The sequence below is a fragment of the Egretta garzetta genome, unplaced genomic scaffold, assembly GCF_000687185.1.
Source record: "Egretta garzetta isolate BGI_Z169 unplaced genomic scaffold, ASM68718v1 scaffold293, whole genome shotgun sequence".
NCBI lineage: Eukaryota > Metazoa > Chordata > Aves > Pelecaniformes > Ardeidae > Egretta > Egretta garzetta.
In genome coordinates this window covers 574217-588823 of record NW_009259318.1, presented here as the reverse complement: position 1 = coordinate 588823, position 14607 = coordinate 574217, and the positions used below count along the sequence as shown (strand labels likewise).

Here is a 14607-nt window from a genome sequence, read left to right as displayed (position 1 = left end):
ATTTGCATATTTTAAGCCTGTTTAAAAAAAAAAATTAAAAAAAATTAAAGGCTCCTGAATAGAACTCCAATTCATCTGTATTTCTTTTCAGGTAAAAATCTTTGTTAGTGTTACTCTATGAAGCTTTGCTCATATCATGTAACTTCCATTTTTTTTTTTTCTGAAAAAACCCAGGCTGGTCTTTTACCATAAGAAAGAGCCCTTTTTAGGGCTGATGGGTCAGTGTTATCCTTAACTGCGGCCCTACTGAAAAAACAGCAACAGTATTATTTAATCTGACCCTATTGACTGTACTTTGCTTCTTCCATTCCTGTGACTGTGATTCAGTAGGAAAGTTCTCGTGGTTCCTACCTGGACACAGAACGGGGATCTCCTTCCGTTCTCTCTGCTGCATGCCCAATGTGAATACTGCTGGAACGTAGAGGGATGAAGTGGGAAGTGTTCAGTCCTGTGGTGACCAAAGGGGAAGGCTTCTAAGGTGGTGCTCTCCAGAACCTGGAAATGAACCAAAGGCTTTTTACTTACAGTGGGGCTTGTTTACCTACCAAATGACAATGAAACTGTCTGCTGCTGTCTGAAAACTAGTCTGCAGGGAGTGAAGAAGCTTATCTGATGTGTAAAGGCAGATACTGGTAACTGGTGTCAGCAAAGACTGGTCTTTCAACCTCTAACGCATTCATATAGAATGTGAAGGCCCGGACGCTCTTAAGTTGGCTTGGCAAATTTAAGTGGGAGTTTTATACTGAACCTCTGCATCGATAGGCTAAACTTGTTACTTACCGACCAGCTGGCATCTTTTCATTTCTTTACAGATACAGAGGAAAGCCGCTTCATTATGGCTCTTTTTTCCCCGTATGAAGCAGGTCATAAATGTACGGGTATATCTTTTGTGACCAGGAGTTTTCCAGCAAATGTGAAATCTTCATAGTAGAGAATCCTGGGAAACTTAAGATTTCTTGATAACATAAAAACAAGCTTTGGTCAAAATAGGTCTGTTTCAAGTTTAGTTTTAGATAAGAAACCTTTGTTCAAAACAAAGGTATTCTTACGCAAAGTGTTCCAGTGTTATTCAAAAGTAAAAATTTCTGAATTCAAATACTCAAAATGTTTTAGTAAATTAGTTAAAAAAAAAATTTTTTTTTTTTTTTGAGAAAGTCAGTCAACTGCAAAGATCCTAGGTAGCCAACCACTATTGATACTGTGCATGGTTACCACCCAAACAGTAAGTTTGTGACATTGAAAAGCGTCTGTTTCAAATCAAAAGTACAGAGGTGACGGTGGTAGCTTGAGGAATTGCTGAAGATTTTTGTTTAAAAGTGTCCATAGATTTTTTTTTTTTTCACAAATAAATAAAATAATTCATTCTTAATATACTGAAGGAAATAAGTTGTGTGCACAGAAAGGAAAAATGGGAATGTGGGCTTTTGCACAGACTCCTCAGGCTTCTTGTGAAATGCATCTTCCTAGAGGGCTCCTGAACACTAATTTGATGAGCACAGCCAAAAAAGATAGAAAAGTTTTAATTATGACTACTGACAGAGTTAATGGCAGAGGGTGAGACGGGAGTCCATTCTTAATTCACTTGTCCCTGGTAGTGCCTGTTTATTTCAGGAAGGCTGGTTACATAGCAGAGACTATCCTGTGGGTGCTTTAAATAGCTTGAACTTTTCTGTATTTGCCACGTCCCAAATTTGGTCAGTCATTCCATTAATACTTCTTGGAGCCAGAGTAACGAAGTTGAAAATGTGCATCTTTCATCAGCTAGAAAATAAGGGGAGACCTAATATGTTTTCCTCCCTAAGTCAGTAACTTCTGTCAAATGTTTCAAAACACACTAGTGATTTCTGTGCTTCCCTTAGTTTAAAGGCTTCTTTTTCTTTCTTGCCTACCCTCAAGCAGGTTAATTAATGTTTTGTTCTTGCTGATGAGGTAAATACCTTACAGGAACATCTACCTATTTGTTAAGTGCTTTGCCACTTCTTGGGTAACACTCTTCCCATAGGGATTTTTGACTCTTCCTCTGTAATATGCTTTACCTTCTTTAATGTATTTGTAGGTGGTTAAAATTCAGACCTGTCCTAAGAAATCTGTCTTTACAATTGTTTAAGTTATTGTTAACAAATTCCTTCGTGTGTTAACTCTTACTTAGGGCAAGCAGCAGGGACAACCGTGTCTAGCCATGAAAGACATCGAAGAGTGAAACCATTCAAATTTTCTAAACAGCTCCAATGTTAATGAAGTAACATTTTTCATTTTTCAAGGAAAACTTACGAGACAGAACCTCCTAATTAAGACTTTGTAAAACACACTGTCGGTGCAAACACATCTGCCAGTGGCCAGGGGAGCATAAGCAGTCAAGCGTGTTCTGCAGCTTCCCTGTTGTATTCCTTCCCTACATATCCGCACTTGACGTGGGAGACAGGATCCTGGCCTAGGTGATCTTTCAGCCTGCCCTAATACAGTTACGCTTTTTATTCCCCCTTTGTTACATATCAGATGTAAGCTTCTCTGTGCATTAAAAGGTAAAACAATAATTTTGGAAACTTCTGAAGTTCATTGTAAGCCTTTTTCCCTTCAGGTCTGTGTATAGTACTGGTCTTATTTTAAGTCTTTGAATCGACACTGAGATTAAATCATCTTGCTCTTTTAATAAAGTGACTCTTGTACATTTGTACAGCAATTCCACACAGTTTATTGGGATCATGGGAAAGGAGAGCTGCAGTTAAGAGATGGTTCTGTTAGGAATAGTAGCAGAACATAAATATTTGAGGGATTACTCAGTAGTGGGCAATGAATGTTTTGTCCTTGTGAAATGCCAGTCTCTAATTAGCAGCAGGAGACAAGGCCTTAACTACAGGGTGGATTTTCAGCAGTAGCTGCCAAGATGTGAGAGAGGCTGTGAAAGCAGATCGAGCTGTGAAACACATTACCAGGATGATAAGAATTTCAAGTGATAAGAGAAAGGTACATTCCTTTTGAATACTTTTGTAGGAAAACAGTGCTGAACCAAATGGCAGAAACACGTCAGTTTGCCCACGTAATGGCCTGTAGTCAGAGCTGAGAGAACCAGTGCATACTTTAAAATTAGCTTTTAAACTGGTGAAGGTTAAAACAAAAACTGCCTTGGCAGGCTTTTTCAGCTGAACAACAGGAGAAGAAAAGGTGACCATGGAGATCACCAAGATCAAGAGGAAACTTGGTCCCCTCCTTTCTAAGCTAGGGTTTTCTTTTGCTGAAGAGTCCAGCGGTATTCTGCTCCCAAAACTGTGATGCTTCAAAGGTACTGGAGTTGTGACCTTTGATGAAGTAATCATTCGTGTTTAAGCAGTGCTTTACCAGGCCGGGCTTGATTTGGAAAAGGTGACAGGAGAGACAAAGAGGAGTTCAGAGTTCCCTGCATGGTAGGACACTTGTTGCTCAGTTTTGCTCCACCATCATCTCCTGGTGGCTCTGCTAAATGTCTAGCAATCATCAGGCATGCGCTTTGGCAGGGTGCTCTGGTAGTATCACAGTTTCCTTCCTCTGAAGTATCAGCCCTTTTTCCAAGACACTTGCTCTATTCCCACAGTTCTCTGTTGGGTTTATGTTTTCCAGCCATAGCCCTGTCTTTGCAATAGGAGGAGGTGGGTGGGTTTTTTTCCTTTTTTCTTTTTTGGTACAGAATTTAGATCTGATGCATTCTCTATCCAAGCTTTTGGTATTTCATGAGACTGCCTCAGATCCACAGCCCACATGCCTGGACCTAATATCTGTCAGATTTTCCCCAGATGTGTCCCTCTTGTGAGGGCTTTGGCCGTGAGCCCGAGGTTTTTTGGATATATAGTAATCCCAGGCAAATGGCAGCTGCATGAGCACAAATCAACTGCGCAGTATGCGAGCTGTTTCCCTGGCATCCGTGGATGCAGCAGACCCGCTGTGTGGATGATCTGTTTGTGCGTGGTAAATCCAGTGCTGTTCGGGCAGGTCTTGCTGTGCTGAGACAGCTCTAGTGTCGCTTGCAAACATCTCTGGAACTTCCTGGCGTGCCGGGGAGCTCTGCGTGAGTCTACAAACCTCCTGCCCAAACACTGGGAGCTTGTAGTGAGGCCCCTGAGAGCACAGTCGGAGAACAACAGCAGAGGCCTCAAGAATACGGGCGCAGGAGGGTACCAGGACAAAACCACAAATCATGAACGGGCAATTACTGGTCACTGAAGGAATGAGGTCCAGGCAGAATCCTTTTGGGGCCATAATTGGATTCTTTCCTTCTCACATCCAGTTGGTTGATCAAGCCATAGCCAAACTGAAGAGGAGTGATGCACTAGGCTTGACTGTGATAAGTCATCAATATCTTTTGGAAGAGCTAGCTACTGAAAAGTGAATTTACTTAAGTTAAAAGATGAGGTAAAAAAGAAGGTTTTATTTCAGAAGGGCAAGAATCATGACTTTAGTTAATAAGGTCAGCTATACTTAAGAGCCCTAAGTGGACTTAATATGGAGGAAAGTGGGGAAAGCTTTGCTTGTTTAAATCAGAGATATAAAAATTATCTAGAAGTTACATGCCAAACAGGCAAAAATTACAGGGAAGGTCTCTAGGCCCAATTAGTTCAATAATCATCTCAGAATGAGTTACTGATTCTGGGAAGAGAGCCTATAAGGAGTAGAAAGGAAGTTACATCATGTAGAACATTGTATCTTAGATATGAAATGATGAGAATTTTTAATATAAATTAGGTAGCAAAAAGATCTTGAGAGATGCCTATATCAAAGAAAGGAGTATCAGAAACGTTGCGGTATGTGGATGGAGTAGGGATTAGATAGTCTTAGATTATATCCCCAAAATGAATTACTCTTTTACAGCAGTATTGAACACAAGGGTAAAAGAGGATGGATAATGGGAGTGAGGATAGGGAAAATACCACATTTAAAGCCAAGAATTAAAGAATTTAATATGCTCGCATCAGGGGAAATGACTAATCTTTATCCCAGAATTCTGAAAGCACATCTAAAATTACACATCCGTAAGCAAGTATTTTAAATAGCTCTGTCAAGCTGGGTGTGGAACCATATGACTAGAGAATAGGAAATAAAATATTTTTTATTTGAGAACAGAGGACAAAGTAATCTTACAGAACTGTTAGTTTGACCTTAATAACATTCGGGGCTTTAGAAGAAATTCTGAAGGAGAATGTAATTACAGACAAGAGAGGTAAATGAAACCTGGAATATAATTAAATGAGGTTTTTACACTAGACTAAACTGATTGTTCTTTGAGGAAATAACTGATGTCTAGGCAAGGGAAAAATGATAGAATATGATCTAAGTGAATTTTAATTGCACACTTGACACAATGCCATGATGGCAGCGATCAGCTCAACTGGAAAAGATAAATGTTACTAGGGAAAAAAAAGGTGAAGTAGGTATGCAAGCAATTTATGGGCATGTGAGTAGGCAGTAGTGTCCAAGGTCAAGCACTGAGCTGGAGTAAAGTTAATATTTAAGTTCCTCTTGGGGCAATTTTTTGGTAATGACTCTGAATAAAAATACAGGAATGCTGAAATGTTAGTGAGGAAGCATCATCAATAACTACGTGGGTCAGAATATCATGCAGAGGAAGAAATGATGCATTTGAGGAGTGAAATTAAAGACATGGCATGAAACCAGCTACTACAGACTGCAAGCTCAGGCACTTTGGTACCAATGACTATAATGTCCACGACAAGCTGCAAAATAATTGAAAACAACAAAGGAGAATGGTGGGATGAATCCCATAACTGGAATGTAGCTATTGATGGCTACAGGCTGTTCAGAAGGGACAGGTGAGGAAGGAGGGGCAGAGGCGTTGCCCTTTACACCAAGAAATCAATACGGTGTGAATAGCTGTCCCTGAAGAATAGCCCCGAGCTATTCAAAAGCTTACGGGTGAGAATCAGAGACAGAGGCAACAAAGGGAACCTGGTGGTTGGTGTCTGCTTCAGGCCACTGGATCAAGAGGAGCCGGCTGATGAAGCGTTTTTCCTCCAACTCCAGGAGGCTTCGTGCTCGCAGGCTCTCGTCCTGCTGGAGGACTTCAACCACCCTGACATCTGCTGGAAAAGTAACATGGCAAGCTGTAGGCAATCCAGCAGATTCCTAGAATGCATTGAGGACAACTTCTTAAGCCAGGTAATAGACACCCCTACCCCAGGGGATGCGATACTGGACCTGGTGGTCACCAATGCAAGTGAGCTCATCAGGGATGTCAAGATCAGGGGCAGCCTGGTCTGCAGTGACCATGCACTGGTGGAGTTCCTGCTCCTGGGGGAAATGGGAATAGCGAAGAGTATAGTCAGGACCCTAAATTTTAGGAAAGCAAAATTCCAGCTCTTCAAGGAGTTAGTCAGAAGGACTCCCTGGAAAACAGTCCTCAGGGAACAGAACAGAGCTGGTAAATCTTTAAGGAAGTGATCCACAGAGCGCAAGAGCTCTCAATCCCCAGGTGTAAGAAATCGGGCAAAGAAGGGAAGAGACCGGCATGGCTGAGACAAGAGCTGCTGGTCAAACTAAGGAGGAAGAGGGAACTGCACAGGCAGTGGAAGCAGGGACAGGCATCCTGGGAAGAGTATAGGCACGCTGCCTGGTTATGTAGGGATGGGGTCAGGAAGGCCAAGGCGCAGCTGGAGCTAAACTTGGCAAGGGATGTGAAGAATAACAAGAAGGGCTTCTACAGGTATGTCAGCTGGAAAAGGGTGGTTAGAAAAAGCGTACCCCCGCTGATGAGCAAGACCGGCAAGCTAGTAACAGCAGATGAGGAGAAGGCTGAGGTTCTCAACAATGTTTTTGCCTCAGTCTTCACTGGCAACCTTTCTCCTCACCCCTCCTGAGTTGATGGACTGAATGAGGGGGACCAGGAGGGTAAACCCCCTCCCACTGTAAGAGAAGATCAGGTTTGTGACCACACGAGGAACCTGAACACACTTAAGTCCACAGGACCTGTCAGCCTCACCTCAGTGCCTGGGAAGATCATGGAACAGATCCTTCTAGAATCTATGCTAAGGCACATGGAGGCCAGGGATTCGAGATAGCCAGCATGGCTTCACCAAGGGCAAGTCCTGCCTGATCAACCTAGTGGCTTTCTATGATGGAGTGACAGCATCAGTGGACAAGGGAAAACCAATGGACGTCATCTATCTGGACTTCTGCAAAGCCTTTGACATGGTCCCCCACAACATCCTTCTCTCTAAATTGGGGAGACACAGATTTGATGGGTGGACTGTTTGGTGTATAAGGAATTGGTTGGATGCTCGCAACCAGATGGTAGTGGACAGTGGTAGTGATCGGTGTTTTGCAAAAGCCTTTTTGTTCTGGGCTTTGGGCACCACTGCTGTCCGGTACTGTTATCAAACAGGATTGCAGGACTATTACTGAAGAGCAGTTTGTAAAATTACACAGTTTTCAATGAGATAGAAAGAAATAGCAATAGAAAGAATAGCTGGGGGCTCTTGAAGTGGCCAGCTCAGTCCCCTCTGCCCCTTCTCCTTGCATCTTCAGCAGCTCTGGAAGGAGAGAGCACTGGCCAAAGGCAACATGCGGATCTCTGGAGGGAAGGTAGAAGCTTACACCAAGGCGTCAAGCTACTACAATTCCGAAACCCCACCCAGGCAAGAGAAGCAGAGATGAAACACAGATGGGTGACATCTACCTGGCACTTTGTTCTCAGTCCTGAGAAATGCACTCTTTTGGGTTGCAGAATAAGTTTCCCAGTAGAGGTGACAACCCCTTCATGGACAGTCTAGACCTACTCAGACTTTATTTTTCTCATTATCTTTCACAGAACTTTCATGGTTGTGGTGCATGAAACACTTGGGAAGCTGCAACTATGAAGCTGAATATCACAGGGGATAGCAGGACACAAAAATTTTCAGACACAGCTAGCACCATTTGTTCACTCAAGTCCTTCTGGAATGGGGAGCTAGAACAGATGATGCAGAACCCACCATTTGGAGAGAAGAAAAAGTTTATTGCTACTTTTGTAAAAGGAAACAGTCTCTATAATACATTGTTATAAATATTTATAAATATTCTGTGGGACTTAAGACCCACTCAAATAAATAAATAAATATTGCAATATAAATAAGTAATGCTTTCTTACTAGCTGGTGATGGCCAGCATCTCCTTTGAAAAATTAATTCTTTTGGCATTTTGATACAGGCCTCTCTAGTTACAAGTAGGGGGGTTTGATGCAAAATCCACTGTGCATTCACTCTTAGCTCAGGGACCAAATCCCCTGGCTGCTGATGGAGCGAGCAACCCTTCTTACTTTGTCCCATTGTATGAATATAGAGATGGCATAGAGATTTAACCCCAGTGACATTTCTCATCAAAGTTTGATATGGATCAGGACAGAACTTCTCATGATTCAAATTGTTGTAGGTCTGTTGACTCAGACTCATAGAGAGCTCTGTGGAGCTTACAGTTTATGCAGAATGAAAACTTTGCTTGTGTACTTGCAGTCCAGAGTTCTCAAGGAGCAAAAGCCAAGCAGAATGGTGTAGGGATCAAGTAAAATTATTAAACTAGAACATATAAATAAAATCACACCTCTCCACTGTATAGACAGCAAGGTAAAAATTCTTGCTGTATTTTGAACAAGCAAGAAAATACACAACTATCTGCCCGCCCTGCAATTCTCCTAAATCCGTTAGAATCACTCCTTTCCTTTTGAAACTCATCACAAACATTATGAGTTTAGAGGATGAAAACCAACAAATTATGACACAGGACTCTTGGTCTAATCCTAATAATTTGGCTTGTCCTGTGCTCCTAAGAACTTAAAAGAATTAGGAATCACTCCACGTAGGAAAACTAGTCTAACAGCAGAATCAGGCCCTATGACTTTTCTAACGTAACAACTTGGATGTTGCAGATAAGGAGATATTGTATATATACACATATATAGGGAAAAAAGGAGATTATTTTAAATGCTGTCAGCAGGACAGACCCTGCACTAAATCCAGAACATTTTCAATGAAAGCAAGAAACAGATCTTGTTACATTGCTCTGACTCTAGTGGCTTCACTAAATTACTTCATGAGAGAGAAAAAAAACCAGGACCGGAATCTAGCCTAATGTCTTTTGCATTACTACTATGAGCACACTTGGGACAAATGCACCATTTTCAGACCTTTGTCGGGCTGTTAAATATACTAATTAAATGAAACAGAAGAATCTGCATCTTGACATGCAGAAAATGCACACACCCCAAAATTAAAAGCTCTTCTCAAATATCCACCACACTGGATTTTTGTGCAGCTCATCAGTACGTTGCAGTTGATTTCTGCAGAGTACATCAAGAATAACTTTTTTAAAACTACACAGATATAAGATTACAGGAAGGTCAAATCAAAATGCAAAGAAATAAGGGAGAAGAATAACTAAGTATGTACACAGTTTTCAGAGTCCTTGTGGAAATGAATATAGTTCCATTAAAACCAATCAAGCTATACTGAATTCTACCAGCTAACGATTTGACACCTAAATTACAAAAAAAAGCTCTGCTCTGCAGATATCGCATCTTAACTAAAGATTTGTAAACTTCAGATGTGTATATGGAGGTGAGATTCTGATAAGTAAACTTACCCATAACATATACCAATCTAGGGAGACAGTTTTGTCAACATTAGAGATTTCTTGATTAGCATTAAAGTAATTTCAGTCTTAAAAGTATAAAGCATCTGATGCCTGCTCAGAACTAAACAGAAACACGGATGCTAAGCTTAGATTTTCCTTTTCTAAATGCAAACCTAATTTTCGCTCATTAGACGAGAGTCTTCATGAGCTGTTAACAGTTTGACGCCTACAAGATATACATTTTTTTGTTGGTTTTTTTTTCCCTGTATAGTTCAGCAGTGTGCAAAACAAACCATCCTGTTTAACACACTGCTGATTATTAGTAATCCTGGTAATTTTCTCTGGGTTGGAAATATGCAAAACTAATTAACGTCTCTATGTTATATTTCCATATTTTGATGCTAGAATTTAGTGAACATGGAAGTGTGATAGAGAAGCACTTGAGAGACAGTGAGACTCTCCTCTTTTTTCCCCAAACCTCAGCTTGGATTCAGTGTCAGAAATTACTTTCTACACAAGACCAATTGATTGTGTCCTGTTCTCCTGTCAGTTACTCCAGTTTTCCATGTGTGCCGCTCCTATGACAGCAGAGTAGTCACTTTTTGACTCATATGGGCGTGAAAAAAGCCTGAAGCTCCAACTTAACTGCTAAAAACATCTATAGTAATTTTTACATAATAATATAACACACCCTCGACAACTACCTGACAGGAGGCTGTAGTGAGGTGGGGGTCGGCCTCTTCTCCCTGGTAACAGATGCTAGGATGAGGGGGAATGGTTTGAAGTTGTGCCAGGGCAGGTTTAGGCTAGACATTAGGAAAAACAACTTCACTGAAAGGGTTGTCAGGCTCTGGAATGGGCTGCCCAGGGAGGTGGTGAAGTCCTCCTCCCTGGAGGTATTTAAAAGAAGTATAGATGAGGTGCTTAGGGACATGGTTTAGTGGTGGGATGGCAGGGTTAGGTTAAAGGTTGGACTCGATGATCTCAAAGGTCTTTTCCAACCAAAGTGATTCTATGATTCTATTCTATGACTATTGGTCGGTTTGTCTGCTGTGCTTGCACAGCCAGGGGTGGTGCTAGTAAGAGGATTCCCTGTCTCTATTGGAATCTCAGATGCTCCAGGTCTCTTCCCAGTTACATCAGTAATGTAGCATCGGTTTCTCGTTTCATTCAAATTAATTGTTTTTTTCACCGATGCATATTTAAGGTGATTCAGACCCTAAAATGTTTGGTTTGTATTATTCTTTTTAAAAAAAATGTATCTTCTTTCCAGCAAAACAGAACCCCAGCTGGAAAATGTCCAACTTGTTTTGTTCAGTAAACTGTCATCTGTAAGCATAAAATTTGAAATTAAGGATTTTTTTCCCAATGTCTTTTGGGTTTCTAATAGCCATTTTGACATTCAGACTGAGTGTGCTAGACAGTTCCTTCACCCATATCTTCAGTTTGCAACTGGCGGGCCCACAGTTATCTTGTAATATAAAAGCGAGGACTTGCATACCTCCTGGCATCCATCATAGCGTGTGGGTCATCTGGGTTGACCACGTCGTTCTGGTTGATTCTCATGGGTTCTCTGGGCATGTGGGAAAAGTCTGCTTGCTGCTGCAACTGAGATCCAAATGCGGACATCTTTCTCTGAGGGACCAGGATCTGGTGAGGATCCATTGGATCGATATCTGCACTTCTAGTATTTCTGTGGGGCTCAGGTGTGTTGAATCGAAACAAAGGGATTTCATTTCTCCTGGACAAAAACTGGGAGTATGGTGGCAGATTCATACCAGGGAAGAAAGCTTGTTTAACTCTGCCTAAGCTAACCAGAAAGTTGTGTTTGGGAGATTGGTACACGTCATATCCATTTTCCAGCGTCCTGTGGTTGAACATGCAGTCCTCTTGACTGAAGTAATGCTTAGGGAAAAAACATGACACCGGTGAGCAGAGGGATTTGGTGAATGACAAGTGACGATTAAAGACAGAAAGAGGGATGAGACCTTGCAGCAAGTGGTTTTCTGATCTGCCAGCGCTGTAACTCAGGCAACTCAGGCTCAGTCAAATGCAGACCTGAGATAGATACATGCCCATGTTTTCAGCAAAGGTATTGTGATGATAATAAAGTTTTCTTTCAGATGGCTGCATTGTTTGAGCTATCCCCCAACCCGTGGCTCTGTGCTACCGCAGGAATTCAGATTTTTTTGGAGCTCATTCTGCCCTTGTTTACCCAAGCAGTAACTAACTCAGGTGATTTTTGTCAGCCCTACAACTCAATGCAATCAAAGAAGAGAGGGAAGTTCAACCTCAGTGGCAGGTCCTCAGCTCTCTTCAGTCTGCACCCTCCTACTGCAGTTATACAGATTTGCCCCAGCTGAGGAAACAGGCACCACAGTGGCAGGCTGCAGTCTGCCAGTAAAGGTCACTCACCGAACCAAAAATGTTTCCCTTCATGTCCATACATAGATAGCGTCCACTCTTCACACCTGTGATTATTACTGAGCCAGCACCCTCAGATTTGATCATTAAGGCACCTGTTTAGAAAAAAAAAGACATCAAATCCAGGACCCAGTTTGATGCTGCACCCTTGCCTTACAGATCCACAGATGCTCAGGCTGCAATTGTCCTCTGGGTACCTGAACCAACCTCCCACGTGATGTGGGACTGTTGCCCACCCTAGATTAGGTTAGCTGTGGCTTTGTCTCTCTGAGGTTTGGAAAGCCCCCAGGATGGAGGTGCCACCACCTTTCTGGGTGCCCTGCTGCACTAACCTTCCAAAGACAACGTTTTTTCCTTAACATCCCCTATGAAGTCCCAAACCACAGTCTGGGGACATTGCCCATCTGTCATCAGCCACTACCAAGGAGAGTTTGTCTCCCTCATCTTTGTGACTACCGTGTTGTATTAGATTACACTTAGCCTCCTTTTCATTATACTAAACAAGCCCAGCTCCCTCAACCTTTCCCAATAGATAGTACTCAAGGCCCCCGACCGTCCTGAAAACCCTCTCCAGTTTCTCCATATTCATCTTGAACTAGTGTTGCTATAGCACTCCAAGAGCAGTTTCACCATTGCTGAGTGAAGTGGGAATAACAACTTTCCTTGATCTCCTGACCACAGTGGGTGGTTTGCTTTCCTCTCAGAGTGTGCTGCTGACTTACGTTTGACTCGGTGCCAGCTGTAACTCTCAGGTCCTACTCAGGAGGGCTGTACACATCCAGCCTCCTCCCAGCCTGTGCAGCTGCAGAGAGGTTATTGCAGCTCTGGTGCAGAACTTTGCACTTCTCATTTATCTGGCCTCTCAGTGGTACCGTGGTGACCTGGCAGAGACTCAGTCACCCTCCTTTTCATGACCTCTTTCATTGTCTAATTTCCACACTTTCTGCTCCACTATACCAAATACTGGTGTGTTTGCTTCATGACAGATACGGGCAAAACATAGTATTTTGCTGGCTGTTGTTCTCTAAAACATCACACTGGTTCTTGACCAACTTACCTAAAATGAGTTTTATAAAACCTTTAAATATGCAGGAAGAATAACAACAAGAAAGTGCAAGCATCCCTGCAAGTGTTTAATTTATAATTCTTTAAAAAAAATAAGAACTTGATCTTTTTTTTCTCCTTGATTAAATTATGACTTTTAAAATATCCTTTGCTCCTTATATATTTATGTAAAACATCATTACATATGCTTACGTTTTTAACTGAGTGGATGAAGAAGATGCTATGCAGCAATAATAGTAAACACGACTTTATGATGCCTAGCTATTTGTGATTTGAGTGCTGCTAAAAGAGGAGTACTTTTGAAATGCTATGAAAGAATCCTAAGTCTTAAAAAACCTCAATTTTCTGCTAACTGTAGTGTTTGATCCAGGTATTCAGCAAAGGAAGACTACCTTAGTTTTCCATGAAAATAAACTACGACGAGACAATTTGAGAACCTTTTAGTTACAGTAGGGAACAGTTACTTCTCATGACCCCAAAAGGCTTAGCACTTCTTTTATGATGGTCTGGCCTTTTGTAGTTTCGCTCTTTTTAATTGACCTTTGCATACCTATGTTCTATGCACATTAGAGGTAGTTTTAGTAGTTATCAGCTTTCTATCCCAAAATAAAGATTTTACAGTTTCTATCAGTTTTCCACTGCTGCTGCGGGGAGTTCCCTCAGTGCAGTTCCTTTGGTAATACTGTCACTGCGACGGGAAATAACTATCTGGGGGGGTGTCATCACCAACCTCTAATAGGAACTTCCACAAGGAGCTGCAGGTAAAATCTTGAAGTGCAGGATAATTCAGGTAATTTTTGCTTGCAGAGTATCACAAGAACCACCAAGACTTCACTTCCCTTAGGTGAGGAATGGAATTCCCCATCCACTGTATTTCTTTGGAGCAATTTTTTCTATTTGTTAAACAAAAGGAGGTTTATAATTATGTATGTTTTCCATCCCATAGCTATACTCCTCTGTCTGCCTGCCTAAAGAGAGGAGGGGATTTTTTAGAGGTAATGAGGAAGCAGAAGTCTTGTTCTCCCTCCCCTGCTCCCATGAAGAGTGAGGGTCCATAGTCAGCCACTTACTGTAAATGGTTTGGTGTGGAACACCATCAACGTAGCCATCAGCGTTGATTTGGAGATGGAGGCTGTTCCTCTCTGTGTCTGTGTAGAGGTGCATCAGGCGATCTCCATTCGCCCAGCTGGGATTCAGCAGCGGAGAGGAGTTGGGAAAGGCGAGGGTAGCCTTCAGGCTACAGAGTACCAGCAGCGTGGACCCCAGGCAGCTGTAGGGACTGGTCTGCAGCATGGCTTACTGGTTCCTAGCGGTTGGTTGGTATCTGCAACTCAATATGCCTCTGTACTTCTTGCTTTCCCTTGGTCGTCTGTGTCTGGAGTGTGAATCTTCAGATAGGTTCCCTTCTTCGCTGCAGAGGCTTATAAAGGGCAGAAAAGTGACATCACACAGGAAAAACTTCTCCACATCCTTGATTTTTGCCAAAGCAACATTTTAAGTGTCCCGAAACCTCAAGGGAAGGATCTCTGG

At 42.1% G+C, this 14607-nt stretch overlaps 1 protein-coding gene across 1 annotated transcript; it reads right to left on the bottom strand.

The window, feature by feature from the left end:
- Positions 1 to 11055: 11055 nt before the first annotated feature.
- On the bottom strand, positions 11056 to 14370 carry FGF23 (fibroblast growth factor 23). The gene is made up of 3 exons (XM_009636522.1): positions 14148 to 14370; positions 12004 to 12107; positions 11056 to 11493 (listed from the first exon to the last, which is right to left on the bottom strand). The coding sequence occupies exons 1-3, from the start codon at positions 14368 to 14370 to the stop codon at positions 11056 to 11058; spliced, it is 765 nt and encodes a 254-aa protein (XP_009634817.1).
- Between the last annotated feature and the right edge of the window lie 237 nt (positions 14371 to 14607).

What these genes read in the sequence shown, in the direction of transcription:
- FGF23 (XM_009636522.1), bottom strand. Translation starts at nt 14,370, where the DNA reads ATGCTGCAGACCAGTCCCTACAGCTGCCTGGGGTCCACGCTGCTGGTA. An exon ending in TCCACACCAAACCATTTACA is followed by an intron (nt 12,108 to 14,147) that starts GTAAGTGGCTGA and finishes TTTTCTAAACAG; the next exon opens with GTGCCTTAATGATCAAATCT. An exon ending in AGGGAAACATTTTTGGTTCG is followed by an intron (nt 11,494 to 12,003) that starts GTGAGTGACCTT and finishes TTTTTCCCTAAG; the next exon opens with CATTACTTCAGTCAAGAGGA.